The 26,632-nt window shown below is 40.4% G+C and overlaps 2 protein-coding genes across 2 annotated transcripts in view; one reads left to right on the forward strand and one right to left on the reverse strand.

The window, feature by feature from the left end:
• Positions 1 to 21,460, forward strand: part of PHLPP2 (PH domain and leucine rich repeat protein phosphatase 2) — a 77,534-nt gene extending 56,074 nt beyond the window's left edge. Inside the window, exons 12-19 of the mRNA XM_039223303.1 lie at positions 1,566 to 1,721; positions 5,024 to 5,224; positions 9,489 to 9,651; positions 9,868 to 9,998; positions 10,621 to 10,731; positions 11,811 to 12,005; positions 13,632 to 13,863; positions 16,653 to 21,460. Coding sequence (XP_039079234.1) covers positions 1,566 to 1,721; positions 5,024 to 5,224; positions 9,489 to 9,651; positions 9,868 to 9,998; positions 10,621 to 10,731; positions 11,811 to 12,005; positions 13,632 to 13,863; positions 16,653 to 17,807 — 2,344 coding nt within the window. The 3' untranslated portion in view covers positions 17,808 to 21,460. The remainder of the gene's footprint in view (positions 1 to 1,565; positions 1,722 to 5,023; positions 5,225 to 9,488; positions 9,652 to 9,867; positions 9,999 to 10,620; positions 10,732 to 11,810; positions 12,006 to 13,631; positions 13,864 to 16,652) is intronic.
• Positions 21,461 to 23,724: 2,264 nt separating this feature from the next.
• Positions 23,725 to 25,429, reverse strand: LOC120224951 (MARVEL domain-containing protein 3-like). Its single transcript, XM_039223191.1, has one exon. The coding sequence runs from the start codon at positions 25,308 to 25,310 to the stop codon at positions 24,708 to 24,710; it is 603 nt and encodes a 200-aa protein (XP_039079122.1). The 5' UTR covers positions 25,311 to 25,429; the 3' UTR covers positions 23,725 to 24,707.
• Between the last annotated feature and the right edge of the window lie 1,203 nt (positions 25,430 to 26,632).

Below are 26,632 nucleotides of genomic sequence, written 5' to 3' on the forward strand. Positions count from 1 at the left end.
GTATGTATGTGTAATTATTTCCCTAGATTTGGGTTGCCTTTCAAAGGTACTTTCATCCATTTGTTCGATGAGTATGGAGTACCTGCGGAGTGCAGGGCAGTGTGAATTGCTGTAAGGAATATGGTAATGGCTAATGCATAGGCTTGGCCTGCACGGAACTTGGTAAGTGGATAGTTGGGGTAACTTGTGCACTGATAACTGTGATAAAACGTAACAAGAGTTACTGGCATAGAGCAGCAATCTCTTTGTGATAATAGATCATTTGTATTGGATAAGTTTTGTGAACTGAGTAATGTTCTAAGAACTTCACTTTTATTATCTTACTTAATCCCTTATTAGATAGATGCCGTTATTCTCATCTTACAAATGAGAAAACAAAGGCTTGCAGTGGTTAGGTAACTTGCCCGAGGTCACACTTAGTTAGGAAATGGTGGGAGCTGACATTTGAATGTAGTCGTTCTTACTCTGAAGCCTTCACTCTTCATCACTACACTGTAGAAATAAAGTGCTTTAGAAATTCACAACTTTAAACAATTAGAGAATGCTTCATGAGAGAATTGCATATTTGAGTTGACCTAACAATATGGTGAGATTTCTGTATGTGCAGGGGGAGAGAGGGAGATGCTAGGGCTGAGGAGATGATACATTCAGTGGCACTGAGGTGTAAAATGTGTTCTTATCTCCTAGTGGAGTATTTAAAGTAAACTGCAGGCATGCAACATGGTAGGTGTGAATGCAGCCTTGGAATCAGACCTTAGTTCAAGTCCTGACCATACTGTTTGCCACATTCTGTGTGCGATCTTTAGCAAATCAATAGTCCCTTAACCCTTCTGAACTTAATAGTTAAAGTGGCCTAGCACATTTTAAGTGGTAGTAGTAGTTTTTGTTATAATAAATTTCGTTACTGATTATAGTCAGTTACATTTGATCCTTGAACACTGTGTGTCCTGACCCCTGCACAGTTGAAAATCCATGTGTAACTTCTGACTCCTCCCATAACTTAACTACTAACAGCCTACCGTATACTGGAAACCTTACTGATAACATAAAGTCATGTTTTGTGTGTTGTATACATTAGATACTGTATTCTTCAATACAGTATCTTTTCAGTGAGAAAAAATCTCATTAAGAAAGTCCTAAGGAAGAGCAGATACATTTATAGTACTGTTTTGCACTTATATATTTAAAAAAAAAAAACTCGCATGTCAATGGACCCATGCAGTTCCTATCCATGTTGTTCAAGGACAAGCTGAATTTTTGGTGCTGTCTAGACTTAAAATGTAAATCAGTTTATTCCAGAAATTGCTTTTTTTGTTTAGGTCTGTTCTGTGCTGTTTGCTTTCATTAAGTCACCTTTTCCCAGAATATCCTTAATGACTTCCCGGTGGGAGGTGGGTAAGCATATGGTCATGGCCGCTTTGTTGGCTTAAGTGCTTGCCAGTGATTAGACTGTCTAGAAGAATATGTTTCTATTAGTTTACTGATTTCAGTGAAATAGCCAAGGGCAGACTCAGAAAAAATGCTTTAAGTAAGTTTTTTATTTGTTTCTTTGTACTGTTCCTTAGAATTCTTAGTAGCTTGAGTCTTAGAAAACTGATGCTGGGGCACAACCAGGTGCAGAGCCTGCCAGCGCTGGTGGACCACATCCCTCTCGAGGTGCTGGATGTTCAGCACAACATCCTCACCAAGCTGCCAGATACTCTCTTCTCCAAGGCCTTAAAGTAAGTACTATAGAGTTTATTTAGAAGAGCAGAATCATTGGCTCAGGAAACTGCATTGACTTGTCATTGGAGTGATCTTTGGAACTATATTTACAGTGTTTACCTGTTCAACTGTGGGTAAAGATTTATTTATTTGTGGTTTATAAGAAATAAAATATGACACTGTTGTATGAGGCAGTAACCTTCAACTCAAAAGTTGAAATAACCGTCAAATATTTAAGAAGTTTTAGTATTGTAAACAATTTCAAACAGGTTGGGAAATTTCAAACAGGCTTTCATCTCAGAAAATGAATACATTTATGACCTCTTAAAAATCATAATATTCTAATAGAGCTTTCCTGGACAATTTTCAGCTTTTGCATTTGGGAGTAAAGGACATCACTAAAGTTAATTTAGGTTTTGCTTCTTGCTTTATCAAGCTATTCTCAAGTTACATTCTTATGTGCACTGCTTTTTTACTGCTTACGTTGAAAATTGTGCATTTAAAGGTAAAATTGTTCTAAAAGGTATTATTTGCTTTCTCATTATAAGTTAACAGATAGTATGTCTTCCTGTTACTTCCGGTAATCAGGTTTATACAATATCTTTGTCACCATTAAGTGAAAACTGGTTTTAATTTTTGTCTTCTGCAGTAGGGAGAAGGCAATATTTATCGGCTTCAGTTTGGAAATAGAGAAAGTGGAGATAAGCCGTAGTGCTTTAACATAAGGCTATAGGGTACATACAAAAGGCATTTAGCTCACAAATGCCTGGCTTTTCTTTGTTTGGCAGATTATACATCTCTCTTGATTTTTTTCCTTCATTTTTTAAAGGTTTATTTATTATTTTTTAATTTCTTGTCAAGTTAGCTAACATACAATGTAGTCTTGGCTTCAGAAGTACATTCCCATGATTCATCACTTACGTACAGCACCCATTGCTCATCCCAACAAGTGTCTTCCTCAATGCCCATCACCCATTTTCCCCAACTCCCTACTCCCATCAACCGTCAGTTTGTTCTCTGTATTTAAGAATCTTGCTCTCTGTAACTTATTTCTCCTTCCCTTCTCCTATGGTCTTCTGCTAAGTTTCTCAGGTTCTACATATGAGTGAAATCATATAATATCTGTCTTTCTGTTACTGACTTAATTCACTTAGCATAATACTCTCCAGTTCTATCCACGTTGGTGCAAATGGTAGATTTCATTCTTTTTCGTTGTCAAGTAGTATTCTGTTGTATATATAAACCACATCTTCTTTATCCATTGATCCATTGATGACATTTGGGCTCTTTCCATAATATGGCTATTGTTGACAGCGCTACTGTAAACATTGAGGTGCATGTGCCCCAATGAATCAGCACTCCTGTATCCTTTGGATAAATTCCTAGCAGTGCTATTACTGGGTCATAGGGTAGTTGTATTTTTAATTTTCTGAGGAACCTCCACACTGTTTTCCAGAGTGGCTGCACCAGTTGGCATTCCCAATGGGAAGTTCAAGAGGAAGTCCAAGGGAGTTCCTCTTTCTCTGTATCCTCTCCAACATCTCTTGTTGCCTGAGTTGTTAATTTTAGCCATTCTGACTAGTGTGAGATAGTATCTCAATGTGGTTTTGATTTGTAGCGTATACACCTCTTAAGGTATAATATACTTGGTTGGATTTTCCTAAAAGTAAAATCTTTGGAAATTCTAGAAAATATTTGAGGGCAGTTTTCTTTTTTGAATGTTTATATGGGATCTTAATGCAGTAACATTTAACTTGTTAATAGGTATTTGTTAGTAATGCATAACACTGCATTTAGTTCTTTTTTTTTTCTTTAAGATTTTATTTTTAAGCAATCTCTACACCGAACATGGGGCTCGAACCCACAACCCTGAGATCAAGAGTCACTCTACAGACTAAACCAGCCAGGCACCCCACTGCATTTAATTCTTTTTTTTTTCTAATATATATTTATTTTTGGGAGAGGCAGAATGAGGGAGACTTAGGATCCAAAGCTGGCTCTACACTGACAAGCTGACAGCAGCGAGCCTGATTTGGGGCTTGAACCCATGAACCGCAAATCATGTCCTGAGCTGAAGTCAGACACTCAACCGAGTTACCCTAAAAGTGCCCCTCCACTGCATTTAGTTTTAATGACAGTTTGAATAAAATTAGTTTACAGCCTTAGAATCTGTAGTAAGGAAGTTACTGAGTAGCTGTAGCAAACTGTTGATGACATTTATTTAATACTCTGCACAGAGCACAACCCTCAACAGCTAAAAAGCTAATTAGGGCTATAGATCACACAGTATGAAGACGACTTAAGAACACACAACAACGAGGAGCACCTGGGTGGCTCAGTCGGTTAAGCGTCCAACTTCAGGTCAGGTCTTGATCTCATAGTTTGTGAGCTTGAGCCCTGCGTTGGGCTCTGTGCTGGCAGCTCAGAGCCTGGAGCCTGCTCCTGACTCTGTGTCTCCCCCTCTCTCTGCTCCTCCACCACTCATACTCGCTCTCTCTCTCTCTCTCTCTCTCTCTCTCAAAATTAAATGTTAAAAAAATTTTTTTAAACCACACAACAGTGTTAATAATACTAGCTGCCTTTTATTTGAGCATGTTCTATAAATATCAGACACCATGCTAGGCAAATTTTAAACATCATATCATGTTTTACCTATGAGATTGGCAGAGATTAAAGTGAATTATACTCCGTGTTGACAAAGAATTGAGCAAACACATTCTTACATCCTTCTTGTGGAAGGTACAACTTGGTATAGACTTCCTGTAGTTTAAGTTTTGACAGTATGTATATACAAATCTTAAAGATACATGTATCTTTTGACCCAACAAATTCTGCTTCTAGGAATATAGCCTAAAGAAATAATTAGAGAAGGATACTGAGTTGCTCATTAAGGTGTCTGTAATAGCAAACATTTGTGAACAACCTGTATGTCCGTTATAGGGGACTATAATGGGGAATGGCTAAATAAACGTCCTGTTAAAATAAAAAACTTTTCTGAAGGATGTCTTCACAGTTGAGATATTCGTGAACATGACATTCAACACCTTTTTCATAGCAGCAGACAGTAAAAGATGAAACTGGGTTAGAATCCAGCCACCCAGAGCCCAAGAACCACAACCAAGCCTGAATTCTTTTCTCTCTGCTTGGCTTGCAGGAGTTGAATAAAAGGTTGTATAGGTAGAATCAATTGGAGAAAACCTTGGAGGAAATTACTTGTGTCACAAGTTTGGGAAGATGAAATGAAAGTGTTCCACACTGAGATGATGTGATGGTAACAAATAACCATAAAGGAAATGATGATTTGTTTGTGTTCCGTCAGTCTCAGATACTTGAATGCATCTGCAAACAGTTTGGAATCTTTGCCATCTGCTGGCGCTGGAGAGGAGAGTCTGAGTGCTCTGCAGCTGCTTTATCTGACCAACAACCTCCTGACAGACCAGTGTGTGCCTGTTCTGGTGGGGCACCCACACCTGCGAATTTTGCACCTTGCAAACAACCAGCTACAGACCTTTCCCGCAAGGTAAGCAGATGCAGATTTTGGTCATTTCAGACATAGACATATAATGTGAATTCTGCATTTGCCAGTCCACATTATAGTTATCTTACTGGGTACTCTTACTTTATGTTGAGCCACTTACTAGTGCTGTGATTCTACGAGTTGAACGGGAAAATCTGTACCCAGTTGTTAAGTATCTGTAACCAGAGAAGTCATGGCTGAAATGCATTTAATTCTTTCTTCTAATTACTTAATAATGGTCTGAGAATTTTCAGCCTAGAAAAGTACAAGCTTATGAAATATATTCTGAAAACAGTTTTTTCTTGTCAACACTGTTTTATAATATACTGTTGAGTACATAATTTATTCGTTATACATATCTTAAATGACTTCTGTATGTCAAGTACAGCATAAGTACTAGGGGAACAGTGGTGATTACGTTAGAGTCTCTGTCCTCAAGTAACTTACGGTCAAATAGGGGAAATAGACAAGTAATAGGTAATTGCAATGCAGTGTAATAAATGCAGGATTTTGGGGTGCCTGGCTGGCTCAGTCGGTAGAACGTGTGACTCTTGGTCTTGGAGTTGTGAGTTCGAACCCCATGTTGAGTGTAGTGATTACTTAAAAATAAAATCTGGGGGCACCTGGGTAGTTCAGTCGGTTGAGTCCAACTTTGGCTCAGGTCATGATCTCACAGTTTGTGAGTTTGAGCCCCGTGTTGGGTTCTCACAGCCTAGAGCCTGCTTTGGAGTCTGTGTCTCCTCTTTCTGCCCCTTCTCCACTCACACTGTATCTCTTGCTCTCTCTCAAAAATAAATAAGCATTAAAAATTTTTTTAAACAAAATAAAATCTGAATGAGTGAGTGAATGAATGAATGAATGAATGAATGCAGGATGTTAAAGATATGCATAGATAGCTAACTGCACCACACAGTGTCTTGGGGCGGGTTGGTTTTCCTGGAGGAGGTGGTGATATAGCCAGGCTATACCCATAAGAAAATATAAGAGAGATATTTAATGCTGTCAAAGTTTAAACAGTATTAGTGGAGAAATAAATATCTTCCAAAATACACTTGATAAAAAAAATTTTAGAAAATTTGATGCCAGAAAAATCCCATCTGTACTGTGAAAGTACTCAGTAAAAATCATGTTTTCAAAAATGAAGGCTTTATGGGAATAACATTTCATATAATTTGAAATTATATATATCATATAAAATTATGTTATGATTTGAAATTATATGTTTGATATAATTGGAAAACAAAACTATATTTTGATTCTGATTATATTTCACAAATTTTCTTAGAATGTGGTTAACTTAGAAAAATTCATGGAGATTATAATTTTTTTTGAGAGGGAGAGTGAGGAGAGTATGAGTAGGGAACGGGCAGAGAGAGTCTCAACTAGGTTCCCTACCCAGTGAGGAGCCTGACCCGGGGCTCTTCCTCATGACCGCAAGGTCATGACCTGAGCTGAAATCAGGAGTACTGCACTATACTTGACTGAGCCATCCAAGCGCCTCTAGAGATTATAATTTTTGTGATTGTTTATGAAATGAGGTATTTGGAGTTTATAGAAGACCAGCAAGGACAAGATTGCTTCCTTCAGAGAATTTGAACAATGGCTTTTAAAGCTAATGCAGAATCTTAATCCTATTAATTCCATTGTCCTCAGATATGTTCCTGTAAAGTGAAAACAACAGACCATTGACAAGTTGTATTGGTTTTGAAGCTGTTGGGAGATACGAGATATAATACTCTGAAGCTAATGAATTCCTCCTAATCTGATGACACTCTAATTGTTGGAAGTCAAAAGCAGGCTGATACATGGGGTACCTGGGTGGCTCAGTCGGTTGAGCGTCCAACTTCAGATCAGGTCATGATCTCACAGTTCGTGGGTTCAAGCCCCGCATCAGGCTCTGTGCTGACAGCCAACTCAGAACCTGGAGCCTGTTTCGGATTCTGTGTCTCCCTCTCTCTCTGACCCTCCCCTGCTCATGTTGTCTCTCCTTCTCTCTCAGAAATAAACAAAAAAAATTTTTTTAATTTTTCTTTATTAAAAAAAGGCAGGCTGATACAAAACTTAAAATTCATTGAAGATTATGAAAATAGGTTAGAAGTAAAGATAAGAATTAGGACATCACACAAAATTAGACTATTCTAAATACAGATAATAAAATTAAATGGAATTTAGGAGTGATATATTAAAGAAAATGTGTTGTATACTGAATAATATATATATTGTCACATCATCTCCTGAACAATGTTTAGTTACACAGGCACAGTCCAAATCTTCTGTTTCTTGGCTTTTAAAAAAAATTTATTAGAGTGCGCATGTGTGTGAGTGGGTTAGAGGACAGCAAGAGGGAAAGAGAGAATCCCAAACAGAGCCTGCACTGTCCGCGCAGATCATCACTCAGAACTCTATATCACCAAGCGTGAGATCGTGACCTGAGCCAGAATCAAGAGTTGGACACTTAACCGACTGAGCCTCCCACGTGTCCCACTGGACTACTTTCAGAATCTAGTGTAGTTCTGGGTGCTCCAGAAGAAACTGGCTGAGATAGGGATTCTGCATTTCTGTTCACAAGTTAGATTCAAGCAGGGAGTAGTATAAGAGAAAAGCAGGAGATTTGGACAAGAGAACACTTTAAAAATGTATTGTTAAAATTGTATTGTTAAAATTGTATCGTATTGTTAAAATTAAAAGGGGGGGTTATTAATATATATCGTATCATTTTTAATATGAAAATATAGTTTATTGCATTAAAAAAGAACAAGAATCACTCCACAAACTATTCTAAGAGATTATCTCTATTAGTAGGAATAAAAGAATTTTTTTCTGTTCATCTTTATTTTTCAGGGTTTTTTTTCCAATGAGTATGCATTACTTTTGTAATCAGAAAGAAAACAATTTTAGTTTACTGAGCTTCGTTACTAAAAAGTATTTATGAATTTAAAAAAAATTTTTATCTTTATTTTTTTTTGAGAGAGAGGCAGAGTGAGAGCAGGGGAGAAGCAGAGAGGGAGACACAGAATTTGAAGCAGGTGCCAGGCTCTGAGCTGTCAGCACAGAGCTTGATGTAGGGCTTGAACTCACAAACCATGAGATCATGACCTGAGCCGAAGTCAGACGCTCAACCGACTGAGCCACCCAGGCACCCCTGAATTTTCTAGCAATAGACATTATTTATGAGATATGGAGGGGCGCCTGGGTGGCCCAGTTGGATAAGCCTTCAGCTCTTGATTTCTTTTCAGGTCATGATCTTCCAGTTTGTGAGCCCCAGCCCTGTATCAGGCTCTGTGCTGTGTGGAACCTGCTTTGGATTCTCTTTCTCTCTCTTTCTCTTTCCCATGCTTGTGCGCTCTCTCTCTCTCTCTCTCTCAAAATAAATAAATAAACTTAAAAAAATTGTTTATGATATATGAAAAGGGCAGGATATAAATTTTATATAAAACAAATATGCATATAAAAATTTTGGAAATTTTATATAAAACAAATATGCATATGAAAGTTCTGAATATGAATCTCATTTAGCAAAACAAGTAATTTCAGATGGGTGGTATTGTTGATTTATATATTTTCCAAACTTTCTCTCCACATTATGGCAGCTTATTATTTTTATAATTCTTAAATCAGTAAATTATAAATAAATCACAGCAGTTTGTAATAATGTAGATAAAGATGTTAGGCTCTCTGAAGACATTTTGCTTGCTGTATAGAAAGTTTTGCTTAGTCCCACAGAACGATGTGATTTGCTTATATCACAGCCTCTAGCACATGGCTGTACATTTAGGAAGCACTCATTAAATGTTTTCTGAAGATGGATTATGTTATGAATAGGTAAGTGTAGAAACTTAACACTGAGTGGAATCTTAGTGATGATTTAGTACTTTACACCTGAGGATATTGATATCCACTGACATTAAATATCACAGTATTTTGCAACTAGTCAGTGGCCAAGCAACTACCATAATAATCTTCTAATCATTGGCTAGTGCTGATTCAGCCACTTCCCATAAGTCAGATAGTGTTCATACCCACAAAATGCATCAGCCATAAGAGATGCAAGGGAAAGCTTCAGTCCTTGAAACACAGTGAGAGGCAGATGAGGCTGAGATTCAGCAGGAGCAGTCACGTTGGGGAGCTGTTTCCTTTGTTGGTGTCTGGTTGTTTCATTCTGACTAGTCCTCTGGCAGCAGACCAGGTTGCCGCCACACTCTGTGGCTGCTGTCAAACTGGCTTGGCAGCCGCTCATTTTGAGTGCATTGTGCTATCTGTTTTTCAGCAAACTAAATAAATTGGAGCAGCTGGAAGAACTGAACCTAAGTGGCAACAAACTTAAAACCATTCCCACAACCATAGCCAACTGCAGAAGGCTTCACACCCTTGTCGCACACTCCAACAACATCAGTATTTTCCCAGAAATTCTGCAGTTGCCTCAGATCCAGGTACTTTTGTGTGATGGAATGGTGTCCTGCTGGAGGAAAGGCAGGGTGTTCTCATAACAGAAAAGCAAGTGGCAGTTTGGGATCACAATAGATTTAATGGATTCCTGGGAAGAAATGAAGTTTCCTTTGAGGATATGGTAGGGGACTGAGTGTTAAGGAGTTAAGAATTCACTTTCTGAGATGTGTTTTCTTTTGATTTCTCCATTTTCCTCTCAGTTTGTGGACCTAAGTTGCAATGACTTGACAGAGATCCTGATTCCGGAGGCTCTGCCTGCTACTTTACAAGATCTTGACCTGACCGGAAATACAAATCTGGTTCTGGAACACAAGACGCTGGACACATTTAGGTAGGAAAAATTTTGAAATTGAATCCACATTTGCTCTTAGTTTCACCTGCCATGTGTGGATCTCCTGAAGGTCTGTGGAGATCTTGATTAATTAAAAGAATAGGATGAGTTTGGCCATAAAGCCCCTCAGTTATTTAATTCAGTTATGGATGGATATTGTCTCTAGTATACAGCCCATTTATATCAGAACTCAGCCTCATGGCTGCTGCTCAGCCACACACTGAATATTTTTACATAAACATCTAAGGTGATACCGATTACATTACATTACGTCATCGAAGAAATGATGTAGGCTCATTCATTGTACCAAGACTTCATTTTATCACAATATTTATTTAAGTAGAGAGTTGGTTAAAACTTTGAAACCTTTTTTGTGCTTAGTTTTTCACTGAAACGAAGGGGATCAGTTGTAGCAATATTTGACCTCTGTTTCTTCCTTCTACTCCTTTCCCTTCTCCTCCTTGGCCAGTGGATCAGTACACTACTTTCATTTAGTCTCCCTGTTGATGAATTCTGGTCTGTTAGCACATGATTTTATAAAAACACATGTTCTTGTTGGGATAGTTTTTGTAAAACACAGAAGCATATGCAGTTTAATCTTCCCTCCCTGCACTTCCCACAGCCATATCACAACCCTGAAAATTGATCAGAAACCTTTGCCAACCACCGATTCTACAGTTACGTCAACCTTCTGGAGCCATGGACTGGCTGAGATGGCAGGGCAGAGAAATAAGTGAGTATCTTGGCCATGGAGAGAGATGAAAAAGGCAGCCCCTGACTGATCTGATGCTGAAAGGCCATGTTGTTCTCTGTGGGACATAAACAGATCATAGAATGCCAGCATCATAGAAGATCCCCCTGAGACCGTGATGCAGTGCAACAAAAACAAGATGAATACACAGTCCACAAAATACCAAACAGCCCCTCTCAGGGCTGAAATGGTGACTGCTACTTTCTTTACCCATTACAGCTTTATCCTCCTGTTAATCTTCTTTCCCTATAGATAACATTTACTAAGATAGCCAACCACACAATGGCCCCATGTTCTGATAGCACCCAATCTTGGATGATCCCCCATTTCATTAGACCTTCCCCGAAATGACCCAACAAAAGCCCAAATCCTGTAGTAGATTCTCTCCAACATGCTCTTTTTTTTTAATGTTTTTTTTTAAATTTTTATTTATTTCTAGGAGAGAGAGAGAGAGAGACAGCATGAGCAGGGGAGGGTCAGAGAGAGAGGGAGTCACAGACTGAAACAGGCTCCAGGCTCTGAGCTGGCAGTCAGCACAGAGCCCGACGCGGGGCTCGAACCCACGAACCGCGAGATCATGACCTAAGCGAAAGTCGGACGCTCAACCGACTAAGCCACCCAGGCGCCCCTCTCTCCAACATGCTCTTAACCTTTTCACCCCAGAGTGCACCCCATGGTGCACATTTTCTCTTGCTGCAAGGCATAATAAACCCAACTTGTTCAACCATTGTTGTGCTCCTGGGGATCTTTGGCTGAAGGATGTTGACCACACTAGTCATTAATCACTGCTAAGAGAAAACACTTCCTCTTTCCAGCCTGTGGCAGCATTGCAAAGCTATTATGTACTGCTCCTGAGTGGGGCTGAATTCTCCCGAGTCTTAGAACATCAACTCTTTCAGATGCTACTTAATTATCTAATAATTATTTCATGTGTAGATTAGGATTTACTACTCTTCTTTCCACCCTCAATTAATACTTTTCAAAGAAGGCTCCCTGAAGAATAGTCCTTTTACCATAACTTTCTTTGATGTTTGTTTCTCTCATTCATATTTGTGTTACAGGCTGTGTGTATCTGCCCTAGCTGTGGATAACTTTGCAGAGGGAGTGGGAGCCGTGTATGGCATGTTTGACGGGGACCGAAATGAGGAGCTCCCTCGCCTACTCCAGTGCACCATGGCAGATGTGCTTTTGGAGGAAGTACAGCAGTCAACAACGGACACCATTTTCATGGCTAACACCTTCTTGGTATCTCACAGGTAAGCAGGTGGGTTGAATATTCCCTAACTCAGTTCTGCTTTCAGAAAAAGAAACATCACTAGGCCGGAAGGTCAGGGTGTAAATTATATGTACAGGATCAAGGTGAGATCTTGCTTCTCCTGCTGTCACTGTTCTCTGTGTATCAGCACCGAGGAATGTGGGGACTTTGGTCCTTTAATGAGCCTGTGGAGCCATCTGTTTTCTCTGTTGAACCCAGAGGCTGCTGAGGATCTGGGAAGCCCAGAAATTGTGAGCGGACGGTTGTGTGTGTACAGTGTACAGTTTGTACATTTAGGGGAAGGAAGATGGTGTATGCTTTTATAAGATTCTTCTCAAAGAGTCAGCAACCTACAAGGGGTTAAAGCACTTACCAGATTTGTGTGTTTAGAATACTTATGATTGGGGGTTGACCAATTAATCTTCTAAGGGCAAAAACTCTATATAACCAAACTACTGAAAATCTCTTAGTAGCTAATACTGCATCCTGTTTATCGGGTGGGCTGTGTGAAAGACAAGCACAGTTGAGAGGTGGTCTCATTGAGGTTGAGATGGAATAGCCTGGAGCCCAAGCTGGTTTTCTCTCTCATTATAACATCAAGCACGGTTGTTAGGAAGGGAGTAATGGAACTGAGCTAGGAACTTCGCAAAATAAAGATTTTAGGAAAGAGAACTCGGTTTATGAAGCACCTCCCAAGAGCCAGCCAGAAGACCAAGGCTTTCTCATACCATATCTTTAATTTTCCAGACAAGTGAAAGAGGTAGGTGTTTCATCGGGAAAGTTTCTCAAGAGAAATACCTTGTTAAGGATCTGTGATGAGCACATGTCAGAGCTGGAATTTGCAACCACACCTTTCTCCTAGCACTTGCCCTGTGCTTAAGCATTGTGTGCCACGTGCTAGGGGGCTGGATGTCTTGTTGTGGGAGATCTAGATGGAGCAGTGTGGTCCTCCTTTGGAGGAACTTATAAGCTGAGTGAGTGGTTGTTCCAGGAGCAGCACCCTTAGCACCACTAAGAACTTGTTAGACGTGCAGATTATTGGGCCAGCCCCTCACCCACCCAATCAGAACTGGGAGTGGGGCCTGGCAGCCTGGTTTAACGAGCCCTCCAGGTGATTCTGATGTGCCGAAGTTGAAAGTGACTGAATGAGATCACTGCAGTGTAGGATCAGACCCAAGCGGAAGCAGTGGAGAAAAGATGTATGTTCATTTTCACCCCTACCCCCAAACTTTTTGTAAAATCTCTTTCCTCAGTCCACTGAGCATGAAAGGCAGAACTCTTCACCATCATCTCCTGTAGCAAGAGACTGCCTTTAGATACGGGTGAGGCTGGCTCACAGTCACGTCGCAGAGAAATAAGGAAATCACAGACATGAAGGACCGCCACTTATTTCAAAAACTAGCTACCATATCTTTGTTTTCTTTTCTTTCTTTCTTTCTTTCTTTTTTATTTTTGAGAGGGCTGGGGGAGAGGAGGCAAGCAGGCAGAGAGAGAGAGGGAGAGAGAATCCTAGGCAGACTGTGCTGTCAGCTCCATGGAGGGCTCAAATTCATGAACTGTGAGATCATGACCTGAGCTTAACCAACTGAGCCACCCAGGCGCCCGTTTTCTTTTTCCTTCTGAACAGAAAATTGGGAATGGCTGGCCAGAAACTGGGCTCCTCGGCTCTCCTTTGTTATATCCGCCCTGACACTGCTGACCCAACAAGTAGTTTTAGTCTGACTGTGGCCAACGTTGGCACGTGCCAAGCAGTCCTGTGCCGTGGTGGGAAGCCAGTGCCGCTGTCGAAAGTCTTCAGCTTGGAACAGGACCCGGAGGAGGCTCAAAGGGTGAAGGACCAGAAAGCCATCATAACAGAGGTGAATTTCACTCTCCACCAGTTACTTCTCCCCAAATCTAGTGAATGCTGTTCTGCATACAGGCACTGAAGATCCATTTTCTTCCCATCAAGCCTTGTAAATTGTATCTAATCCAGATAATAGTATTAGAAGAAAACCTTTAGAGCAGTTAATGATTAGCAAAAAGAAAAGGCAGATTAGAAATGAAAAGTCATAGTTTGCAATCCTTCAGATGGATGGCTGGCATGTAAAATGAATGTGTTTCCCTTGGTTAATTTTTAATTCTTCTGGTTTGTTACTCCAAACAGAAAAAGAAAATGTTCTACAGTTTGACATCCCTGTTCTGAAATGCAAAGTTTCAAAATATTTTTCCTATTTATATTATGTACAGCTAAGTAAGCTTTGGGGGGGTTTTTTATTATGAAGCATTATCATCTCTACTGTTTTATAGCTTCTCTCCTTTTTTAGTAATTAGAGTAACATTTTTGCTTTCAGAGAGACTTTAGCAATTGCATGTGAACACTGTTTACTACAAAGCAGAATTCTATGCTTTGCCCATTTTTAATCTCTTGTTTTTTTATAGTTGAGTTTTAAGAGTTCTTTGTATATTTTGGATACAAGTCCTTATCAAATATCTGTTTTGCAAATATTTTCTAACAGTCTCTGTCTCTTTTTACCCTTTAACAGTACCTTTTGCAAAACAGAAGCTTTTAGTTTTAATGAGGTCCCATTTAGCAGTTTTTTTCTTTCATGGGTCATGCTTTTGGTGTTTACAGTCTCATTGCTAAAGCCAAGGTCACCTAGATTTTCTTCTGTATTATCTTCTAGAAGCCTCATGCTTTAATTTAAGTCTGTGATCTGTTTTTAATTAATTTCTGTGAAGGATGTAAACTCTGGGTCCAGATTCCTTTTCCCTTTTTTGCATGTGGGTGTCCATTTATTTCTGCAGTCATTGAATAGACTGTCCTTTCTCCATTGAGAAACTGCCTTTGCTCCTTTGGCAAAGATCAGGGGATCATATTTGTATGGGTCCCTTTCTGGGCTGTCCTATCAGAATTCTGTGGAAGGGTTATGCAAATTAGACTCCACCTAAGGAACACAAAACCAAAAAAGTACCATTATAATGTGGGTTGACCTGAAGAAGATTCTGGAAAGCTGAGACATTGCTCTTAGGAAGTTCTTTCAGTCAAAACAAACAAAAGATAAAGATAACTTTATGTTTGATTAATCTGTTTTTCCGGAGTTTAGATAATTTTTCTTGAGGGTGTCCTAGGCAAGCAGGAATTACTCTTACAAATGTTAGTTTAACCACAGACATTTATTATTTGATAAGCACTTTACTCCTTTTATTTCATTTTCATAATAATCCCCATGAAAAAAGTGTTTTTATTTCCATTTTACAGATGGGGAAAATAAAATAAAGAGTTTGTGACAAATTCTGATAAATGAGAGAGCCAGGATTGTTACCCAGAGAGTCACTGCAGCTGTGAAACAAATATATTGATAGCTTCAGAGGTTTTGTTTGATTTTTATCTTTTTTTTTTAATGTTTATTTTTGAGAGAGGGACAGACTGAGTGCAAGCGGGGAAAGGGTAGAGAGAACGAGAGACACAGAATCCAAGATCATGACCGAGCCAAAGTCAGATGTTCAACTGACTGAGCCACCCAGGCGCCTCTGATTTTTATCTCGAAAAGAAATCACCAGCATCTAGGATTATTCCTTTTCCTCTGCATTTAGAATTCTGTCAGTTGTGACTTAATCTACTATTCTTTCTTCATATAATCCTAACAGTAGATAAATTATGCTATGGATTTCAGACTACTTTTCTAAGCTAAATAGCTTTAGAGATTATTTAATGCTTTAGCTACAAAGATTCTCTTAGCCATTTAATATAATAACTTCCTGAATCTTTTCAGTCCCAACTGTGCCTTTAATGAGAAATCATTTTTTGTGACCACCCCCCCGCCCCAAGTTTTGGCCTCTGTGAGAATACTAGTGATGGAGAATTAACGACAGTTCTACTTACTTTTTTTTTTCTTTTTTTTTTTTTTAATGTTTATTTTTGAGAGAGAGACAGAGCGTAAGCGGGGGAGGGGCAGAGAGAGAAAGGAACACAGAATCTGAAGCAGGCTCCAGGCTCTGAGCTGTCAGCACGGAGCCCCACACAGGGCTCAAACTCATGAACTGTGAGATCATGACCTGAGCTGAAGTCAGCAGCTTAAGTGACTGAGTCACGCAGGTGCCCCTCTACTTAATGTTTTTCTAACATATATTTCTCTGTTCAAGGACATGCTGAGGCCTGTGCTTCATGTGAGAGGAAATCTCTCTCTTTTTTTCTTTAAAGTTTATTTATTTTGAGAGAGAGCGGGGAAGGGGTAGAGAGAGGAGGAGAGAGAGAATCCCAAGAAGGCTCCCATGCTGTCAGCACAGAGCCCGACACACGGATTGATCTCAGGAATGGTGAGATCATGGCCTGAGCTGAAATCAGATGCTTAACTGACTGAGCCACCCAGGTGCCCTGAAAGCAAATACCTTTTGAGATGGAGGTACCTTTTAGCCACTTAATTTTAATGGGTTTTAATTTCAGTCTTGTGAACTTTTTGTATAATAACCACAGTACATTTTGTCCTTTTAGAAGTCTATACATTTATTTTTGTAAGTCCACTTAAATTATAGAAATCCTCAGAAAAACTGTACAGTATGTTCATTTTCTTTTGCTGTAGAGCCCTAGGCAGTATGATTTAGAAAGATAAAAAATTGTATGTCATTATTGCTTGTTACTCAGAATTGGCATTCTGCTTGTCTCTAGGACAATAAAGTGAATGGGGTAACCTGCTGTACCCGGATGCTGGGCTGTACATACCTCTACCCTTGGATCCTCCCCAAGCCCCACATATCTGCCACTCCACTTACCATTCAAGATGAGTTGCTGATTCTGGGAAACAAAGCATTGTGGGAACACTTGTCATATACAGAAGCTGTCAACGCAGTGCGCCATGTGCAGGACCCATTAGCAGCTGCCAAGAAGCTGTGCACATTAGCCCAGAGCTATGGTTGTCAGGACAATGTGGGGGCGATGGTGGTTTATTTGAACATTGGTGAGGAAGGGTGCACGTGTGAGATGAATGGGCTCACCCTCCCAGGTCCTGTGGGGTTTGCTTCAACCACCATTATCAAGGACCCCCCGAAGCCAACCACTCCTTCCTCCAGTAGTGGTATTGCCTCTGAGTTTGGCAGTGAAATGTCCACTTCAGAGGTGAGCAGTGAGGTGGGGTCCACTGCTTCTGATGAACACAATACTGTTGGCCTGGATGCCGGCTTGCTTCCAAGGCCAGAGAGGCGTTGCAGTCTTCATCCAACACCCACCTCCGGGGTTTTTCAGCGCCAGCCTTCTTGTGCGACTTTCTCAAGTAACCAGTCTGACAATGGCTTGGACAGTGATGACGACCAGCCTGTGGAAGGAGTCATAACAAATGGCAGCAAGGTAGAAGTAGAAGTAGATATCCACTGCTGTAGGGGAAGAGATCTTGAGAACTCGCCCACTCTTACAGAGAATTCTTCTAACCCGTGTCCTGAAGAACATGCTAGAGGATCATTTTTTGGGATCCGAAGACAGAACAGTGTGAACAGTGGCATACTTCTGCCAGTGAGCAAGGACAAGATGGAGTTGCAGAAGTCACCTTCCACTTCCTGCCTTTACGGAAAGAAACTCTCCAACGGCTCCATTGTGCCCCTAGAAGATAGCCTGAACCTCATTGAGGTGGCCACAGAAGCACCCAAGAAGAAGACTGGCTACTTTGCTGCCCCGACACAGCTGGAGCCAGAGGATCAGTTTGTTGTGCCTCGTGACCTGGAAGAAGAAGTGAAGGAGCAGATGAAACAGCACCAGGAAGGCAGGCCCGAGCCTGAGCCTAGCGAAGAGGATCGGACCGAGCTCCCGGAGGAGTTTGACACAGCACTATAATCCTCCCCAAGGAGCTGTGATGTCAGGGAAGGCTGTGTAGTGTTGGGGCAGGGATCCTTCCAGAGGCACTTTGCCTCTGCATTTCTAAACCGTAGCTGAGGGGGTTAGAACTTGTAGCCAAAAATGGTAAGAGCCATTAGGGTCTTGCTCTGGATAAGCTAGTAACACCATCAGTGTTAAGTTTCACATTTAACCTGCGTTGGAATTCCCAGAGTTACTGGGAAGAGAGCAGATGTTCTTCTGTGTCAGTCCTACCACCTGCCATTAACCCTTTCTCTCCTAGGATAATTTGAGAATTTGCCTGCCTGGGCAGGAAAGGGGCTATTTCTGTGGAGGAAATAACTGAAGATTGATTCTCTTTACTAATTGCTGCTGATGGATCTCTGTGACAGAGAAATCACCTTATATCTCAACCTAACTGATGGGATGTGATGTGACTAGTCACATGGCTTTTCATTCTTCTCTACGAGAATACAGCCTTTCGAAATGATGTTTATTGGAAATGTAGAAACAATCAAACAGATAATTTATGTATGTAGTGTAATGAGAGCACTTTTCATTGACTGTGAACTTTTTATTTTTGAATCTGCACTCGAGCCAATCTTCTTAGAGGCAGCCCGGCACCTTTGTCTGTAGACAGAGTGATCATCAGGCATTGGCGCATTCCGTGAGGGGACTAGGCAGGGCCCTGGGAAATCATTGAACTGTTAGATGTCAGACTGTGAAAGCTCCTGAGAAATGTGGGGGGAGTAGAGTCTTTGGGGATGGCGATGGGGAAGGAGAAAGGACTAAAACGATTTCCCCCCCAAATCAGAAAAAGAGAGTAACTCCTTGACAGATGTGGCACCTGCGAAGAATTGCCTGGCAGATCTCCAGAGCAGTGTTTGGGAATTGGCCTCTTCCCACAACACGTGATGGATTTGGCCACCAGCCTCCTCGTGTAGGGCCAAGGCTGACATTGCTCACATCCAACTAACCTTGCGTGTAGCAGGGGACTGCACAGACTGAGGCTGAATGCGAACAGATGGATGGATGAAGCTCATGGGTCAGACACATCCTTCTCTTAATCTAGAGCAGAGGGACGGTTTTATAAAGTGTCGGAAATGAGTTGAGTTCACCTCTTTAATGTTTAACAGAGTACTCTTCTGAACACTGCTTATCCACCTCACATGGTTTCAGAGTACTGGGCTCAATTACTAATATAAAAAAGACTTAATTGACAAAATCCTAAGCTTACAGAAAACCTGGTTTACTGTATTTTTTGCACATTCCACATAACCCTAGCAAAATGTAGTTCCTTTCATATTTCTGTTTGTTGCCTTTTCCACTAGAAGATTTGCTTAGGAAAACTAATTCCTACTTATTCCTACAAAGTTTGACATTGCTTTATTTTACCCAATGGGGAATGTGCTTTGAATTTTTTAGAATACTTTCACAATTAAAAAGAAATAGTGTGGGACCATTAATTTGTTTTATGAGAAACAAAATGTTTAAGATAGATTTGAGATATATATAGATGTAGCTATCTATAACTTTTGGGGGGTTTTGGAAGTTTTTGTTAAAGCGATAGTAGAAAACCAGATGATCTGTCCACAGATGGTTATGTATCCTCATCTTCTCTGAGGCCCCATAGCCGTGTGTGCTCTTGGGGGACTCCATACCACTCCAGTAGCCATCTAAAGTTCAGCCCCTTAAAAATCTGAGTTTGAGCCCCCATATTGTCAGGAAGACTTCTATGTATCAGACTACTGGTCAGCTACTAAAAAGTTTTAGAACTCAGGTCCTGATTTGAAGTGGGGAATATAATGGTTCATACAAAGGTTAGGTGCCGTTAGAAAAAGGGGAACAAAGAGTATATTGCTGCCCTATTTTTATATGGGAAGATGGGGGGGGAATGAAGGAGAAATGAAAATGAAGAAAAAGCCCAAGATAATAGTGATGGGTGATGTAAAACATCTTTTTAACCAGACAGCAGAACTTTTGAGTTACAGAATAGTGATGCTGTCTAAAAAAGAAAGTTACTTTGGGAATATACCACTTTCTTAGTATAGTTTCTTAAAAGGAGTCCTTTATCTCTGTGACCCTTTCCTTGTCTTTGTTTCCCACCCTACTTACTGGGAACACCACGAAACTCCGTTTTGAAATGACTTCACCAAAAGTAAATATATTTGCTTTTTCATTAGAAGAAGTCTAAAATTCCAAATGTTCTCTTATGTGGTTGATTAATTTTCAGGAAACATTAGGTTGCATTGAAAACCTTGAACATAGACTGTACCAAACTAACTACTCTTTCCTGTAACTGCCTTTCATTCATTTTCCTCTATAATTGCTCTTTATTAAAATAGAGGGTAAAAAGGCCATAGTCCGTTACCAAAAATATACAGAACTCTTGACCTATATGAGGTCATTTACAGCCGTGTGAGTTGATTAGGTTGTCAGGTGGTGAAATCCAGTAACCTGTCTCCAGGTGAATGTAATCTACTTCCCAGGACTTTACCCAGAGGATGTGTTCCCCAAGTGGGCAGAGTACGGTTGATCTCTAGCCCAGAGATTCTGGCCTCTGCATGATTCTCAGGTCTCTGTGTGTACCTCCCATTTAATAGAGAACTTTAAGAGAAGTTGTGAAAGAGTATCACTCCTGCTTCTGGGAGTAGTTCAGGAGTGTCATGAAAGAAAGAAAAACATGAGTCTTGGCAGCCGTGGTATTCTTATTTTTTATCCAAATGGATTGGAAATATATTTAAAAATTTGAATGCTACTATGTCATAAAGAGTCTACCACAGAGTCATTGAATTGGCACTCCTGATACAAGTGAGGGCTTTATTATAATACTACTGTAGAGTGTATGTGTGCAATAAGTTGATGAATTCATTTTCTTAGGAAGAGCCAACACGAGCAGCTTGGTAATCACTGGGTGCTATTATAATTGTTTGTAGCGAGTGCTATTTTCCGGGAGTTGGAGTCAGTTAGGTTTGGTCTATCTACTGAATATCAAACGATGCTCTTCTTTCCCTGTAGACCTTCAGCAAAAGCAGGTACTTGGAGGCCACAGGCTCATCTTCTCTGTCTACTCAATAATTATTAATGAAGAGACCTCCGTAAGGGAGCATTTGGCTGTTATTGATAAATGTACCAATTATTAAATAATTAGTCTCCAAGCCATTCAGTGATGTCTGCAGCATCACTATAGAACTGTGTTGCGTCACTTCTTACTTCCCTCTGGGTGGGGTCTTTTCAGACTCCCCCAATCACAGAGGCAAGTTAATCTTTCTCTCCAGTGAGTGACTTTTGCCCCATAGTTGGGTAAGCACTTCCTAGATTGAGAAAAGTAGCTACAGTAAATCCTGCTGTTTCCTTCATTTGGTGATCAATCACACATAAGCTCCTTGTATTCTAAATTCCGTGCACTTCTCCCAGATGCTATAGGGTTTTCTCTCACTGTTGCCAGTGGGTGTCATCCAGACAGTTCATATCTTATGGTTTTGTGCAATCATTGTCGTATTGTAGTCCTAAGACTCATGATAGTGTATTTTTGATATTTTTGAAATGTGTTAAATTTTTTAATTCAATAATATGAGCCAGAGCATGTTGCAGCAAATCTATTGTTTGTAAAAAATAACAATAACAATAATAATAAATAAAATAAAATGGAATATCTTTTTCATGGCTTGGTTTTAAAATGGAATACCTGTTGTTTTCTACATACTTTATTTTAGCATGAAACTGTAATTTTCTGTAACTTGTTATGTAGAATTAGTTTCTTAAGCAGAAGCACCTTTAGGATTTTTTTTTTTTTGCTTTAGAGAAAGATAATGAATGAAACCACATTCCATGACACTCTATGAAGCTATGAGTTAAGGCAAGAATAAATATTTTTGATCACCTCTTAAGCTGAAATAGCAGTAAAGTTTTTTTTTTTTTTTTACATTAAGAAACATATTCTGACTTGGTTTATATGTTTAAAGAAATCCCAAAGACAGGAAACAGTCCTGATTCGCATGCAGATTGTTAGCTGACTAGAGACAATTTTAAGTCATTTATAGTTCCTAAATTGTACAGCTGATGATGACACAGAAGAGCCAGTTAGATAATTCAACGGTCTGTCATGTTTGTCCTCATGTGATGGTTTTGGTGTCAGAACTTCAGACATGGTGGTTTTGACTCACAAAATACTTAAAATCCAGATAAGCCTCTAAATTGTCCTCCCACCTTCCCCCATTGGTTGTTTCCCAGAATCTGGACTTCCAAGCAAGATTAGGTTCCTTTCCAAATAACAGCCAAGTTGAAATCATTTTGCAGGTTTCCTCCTTACCTAGCAGAATGAATACTTTAAAACCTGGGCTCATCAGCTGTTTATTGAACACCATCAATGTGCTGGGCTCAAGGGCACCATCTGTATATACTTTAATGCCTTAGTTTTTTGAGACCCACACCTCCCTATTTCAGGGTGGCAGAAGTCAAATCTTTGCTTCAAGAGATTCCCTGATACACCAAAGGCCACAAGAGTACCTTAGTCTCTCAGGACATGTTCTGAACATATTGGGTGAGTTTTGTGTCTACTACTTAAAAGATTTGACTTTAGGCAAGTTAAACAGCCTTTCCAAGATTCAGTTTTCCTCAATTGTTAAATGGAAATAACAGTATCTCCCATCAGTTAGTTGTGAGCTTAAATGAGATAGTGCTAACAAATGCTGCCTTAGCCCAGTACTGAGCCTGGCATATGGTGAGCAGTCAACAAAAGGTCAGCTGTTAGGTAAGCCACTTAACCTCAAACTTTCATCTCCTCATCTGTAGCAAGTGAACAATAAGTCCTGATTTGCCTGTCAGACAAGTGGTAGAAAATAAGATGAGGTTTGCTAAAGCCTTTGGACATTATGAAACTCTACACATGGAAGGTTGTGATTCACAGTGACAGATGAACTCCGGTCCCTCAGAAGGAGGCGAAGCTTGGGAGCAGTATTGTAGCTGCCCTGGGCACAGTACCGGGGTCTAGATAGGCCAGAGTCCCCATGAAAGCTATAGTAGGAACATTTCTCTGGAGATAATGGTAGGTGAGAACAGTGAGGGATGCAGGGAGGTGTGTGTGAGGAATGGGTTGTTTGATTTTTGCTGCTGTTAAACTTCCTGTCTACCACTGTGTAAAAACTGTGGGCCTCTGGCCACCGCCTTGAGGCTAAGGGTGACAGTGGAAGCAGCTTTCTGTGGTACAATGTTTGTATGTTAGCCTAGTAATGCAGGTCTTCAGTTGATTATTTTCCTCTAAGCTTTACTTTTTGTAGAAGTATAATTAGATAGTTTCCCATTTCTGCGTGAGGTTTTGTTTTGATCTTTCACCTTGGACAGGTTCTATCAGAAATAGCTGTTGAAAGGACAAGAGAGGAATGGTAGTATGTTCCAGGGAGAAGAGCAGTTGGGGCATAAGGAGGGAGAAAATGACATTGACTTAATTTCCTTTCAGTGGCCACTTTCACATCTGTTGAAAGAAGCTTATGTTTGCTGATTTCTTACAAACTTAAATTAGAAAATCTGAGATTTATGTCAAAATTGCATTGTGGAAATAGACTTTTTAGAAACGGACTAAGAATTTGAATTCATTAATAGTTTAACCTCATTTATAATATGAAAGTAAAACTGATATTACAGAAAAAACAATTAGCTATTGAAAAACAAGAGAGCAATTAGGGAAAAACTAATAAGGATGCATGTATTTCTAGATGCATCTAACAATTGAAAATCTGAGACTAGTAAAGTTTAAGAACAGCTGTAAAACTTTAAAATAATTGAAGGGGGATGATGGGCATGGAGGAGGGCACTTGTGGGGATGAGCACTGGGTGTTATATGGAAACCAACTTGACAATAAACTTTAAAAAAATAAGTAATAAAATAATTGAAAGAACTTTATTTTTAATATCCAGTGTTAATGATCTATTACATCATGAAGACAATTCAAGGTCCTGAGCGATTACAAACTACCTTTGAAGGCCTTCTCTAGAGGGGACTATCAGGGAATGGAGAAATGAAGAAGCCTCCAGTAAGCCTTTCTAGTCTGGTAAAATTCAGTTTAATTTTTTAAGTCAGTTGAATAGCACATTTAAGAAGTTTATGAATTTTATTTCTCACTATCGGGAAGCCTCATATTTAAGAAAATTGTAAAATATTTTAGGACCGTGAAATCCAGTTGAATGACTTGCAACAAAAAAGTAACTTGGAATGCTGGCAGGAAAACCGTTTTCTCTCAGCCCTAATGCGGGAATCCTGAGGAGGAATGCGCATGCTCAAAGCATCTCCTTTCATGAGTCAGGGATCCTGCCTCCCATCTCTAAGGGAGAAAGGCTCCCTGGGACCCAGGCCGTCTGGGCACACTGCTGTACCGATAGAGTGGTTTCCTTCTAGGAGAGTCAGATGGTAATTACTCATTTAGAACTCAATCATCCAACTGCTTTAAAATCGTTTCCCTTGGACTAAATACAGGGGGCAGTGGCATGTTTCTTTTGGTGACCTTAAGCAGTTATGATGGGAAGATATTTCTACTGTAACACTGGACCTGCTACTCTGGATGTATGATTCTCATCTCTTTCATAATTTTTCTGGCTATCTAGCTATTATGATTACATCACCATGTGGTAAGAGAGCCCCACCATAAGGGCATCCCCAGACTTCTCATGTTGCTCTTTGTTGCAAAGATGGAGACATCTTTGCTCTCAGCCAACAAAGACTTACTGATTTAAAAAAAAAAAAAAAAAAATGCAATGATCATCTAGCTTTGCACTGGTACCAAAGGGAACATTTGTAAAATCAAGTATGTGAAGACCATAGTTGTGTCATGTGCCACTTTAAAGGACACATCGTTTTGAGGGAAACAAGGGAGGTGGGGTGCCAGTGAGGTTCCAAAAGAGGTCTCAGAGCGTTCCTGACCACAGGTATTCTGGCGCGTCGTTGTAATTTCTGTCCTGTGCTTGGCTGTCTTTGTAGTGCTTCTGTTCCCAGTAGCTCCGCAGGGCCAGCACCACGCTGGCGCCGTACATGATCACCAGAAGACAAGCAAAGGTGGCTGCTGCCCCATCAGTGCCTGCCAGCTGGCAGTTCATCCAGGTGAGGCCCTTGCGGGCATAGAGCCGTGCTCTTGCTGTGCAAGTGTCTGTGGAATTGATCCGCAAGGCTACGTGGAGGTAAATGCCGATGCCTACGCAGTAGCTCACTGCCGCCAGGAGGCTGAAGGCGACCTCCAGCAGGAGCCACGTCGGCAACAATTTGGTTAGACTTTTGGCTCCTTGGAGTAAAACACCCATAGTAAGGACACCCAGCCCCAGAGAAACAGCCACGCCACCATATATCAGGGGTGCCCGGAGGACTGTGTACTGCTGGTCCAGCTGCCGAACCTGCTCCAGCTCAGTGCCCTCAAAGGGTGAGTAATAGTTGTTCCCAAAGCCGCCACCAGTGGTGAAGCTGGCACTGAATCCAGCAAGGACAAAGTAGGAGGCCACGATACACATGAGAACCATCCCATTCAGTATCACCTCCACTATCTGTACCACACCTAGGAGGAGAGAGATTCGGGATTTAACACTGACATCACTCACACCCAGGAAAACGGAAGGTCAGACTAGAGAAGTACCACCGATGCCCTGAATTTAAGGACACGGTCGGATTTAACATTAACATCCATGGTTTTTGTTTTTAATAGTCATATGTTTGAAAAACAAAATGCCAGTCGGGAAAAAAATTTTGTCAGTTTCTTAAAAAACTAAACATATACTTACCAGGTGACCCTGCAGCTGTACTCTGGGAGCATTCATCCGAAAGAAACAAAAACTTAAAAGTACTGTGCACACGAAAGTTCACGGTAGCTTTATTTGTAATAGCCTAGTATCCGAAACCCAAATGTCCCTCAGTGGGTGAGCAGTTAATCAGGTACATCCATACCATGGAAAACTACTCAGCAGTTAAGAGAACTGTTCAGCATCAACTACACTGATACACGCAACAACTTGGATGCATCTCAATGGAATTATGATAAGGAGAAGAAAGCCAGTCTCTAAGGTTACACACTGTATGATTCCATTTATGTAACAGTCTCAAAATGACAAAATTATGGAGACAGAGCATAGACCCATGGCTGTCGGGGGAAGGGAGCAAGTGGAGAGGGGCTGTGTTGTGACCATAAGGGGGGAGGCCCTAGGGATGCCTGATGATGGAAGAGTTCTGTAGTTGACAGCAGTGGTGGCCACATGTATGTACACGTGACAAAACCATGTGAGTGCATGTAAAACTGGTGAGGTCTAAATGAGCTCCAGAGACTGTCAGTGCCCAGATGCAGTGTCACACTAATGCTTATGCAAGATGTGGCCATTGTGGAAAACTGGGTTAGGGGTACTCAAGTTCTCTGTACTGGTTTTGTAACATTTTGTGAATCTATAATTATTGCAAATCTTAAAGTTTTTTTTAAACTAAAAATGATGTTAAAAGGTACAAACTGGGGGAAAAAATCACTCATGTCCCTGTCCACCCTGTTCTCAACCCCCAACCACTTTCATTATTTCCTGATGTAATTTTCCAGTGTTCTTTATGCAAACAGAAGCACACTCAAATCAGCATTTCATCACCCCATCCCGCTTTTTTTCCACAGAGAAGCATTCCTCACTTTGCTCTGAGTCTTGTTTTATTCATTTAACTATTCCTGGAGATGTCTTCAAATCAGCTCCTACAGTGTCCACATACTTTGTTATATGGCCTCCAAAGCCACTATGGACCAGTCTATGCAACTGATGGAGACATGGGTTGTTCACTTGGGGGATTCTTTTGAGTTTAAGAAATTCACAAATGC

The sequence above is a fragment of the Hyaena hyaena genome, unplaced genomic scaffold, assembly GCF_003009895.1.
Source record: "Hyaena hyaena isolate Hyena2069 unplaced genomic scaffold, ASM300989v1 scaffold_18, whole genome shotgun sequence".
NCBI classification, from domain to species: Eukaryota; Metazoa; Chordata; class Mammalia; order Carnivora; family Hyaenidae; genus Hyaena; species Hyaena hyaena.

Bases quoted from the DNA above. Each gene is read 5' to 3' on its own strand.
- LOC120224951 (XM_039223191.1), bottom strand. From the start codon at position 25,310: ATGGTTCTCATGTGTATCGTGGCCTCCTACTTTGTCCTTGCTGGATTC.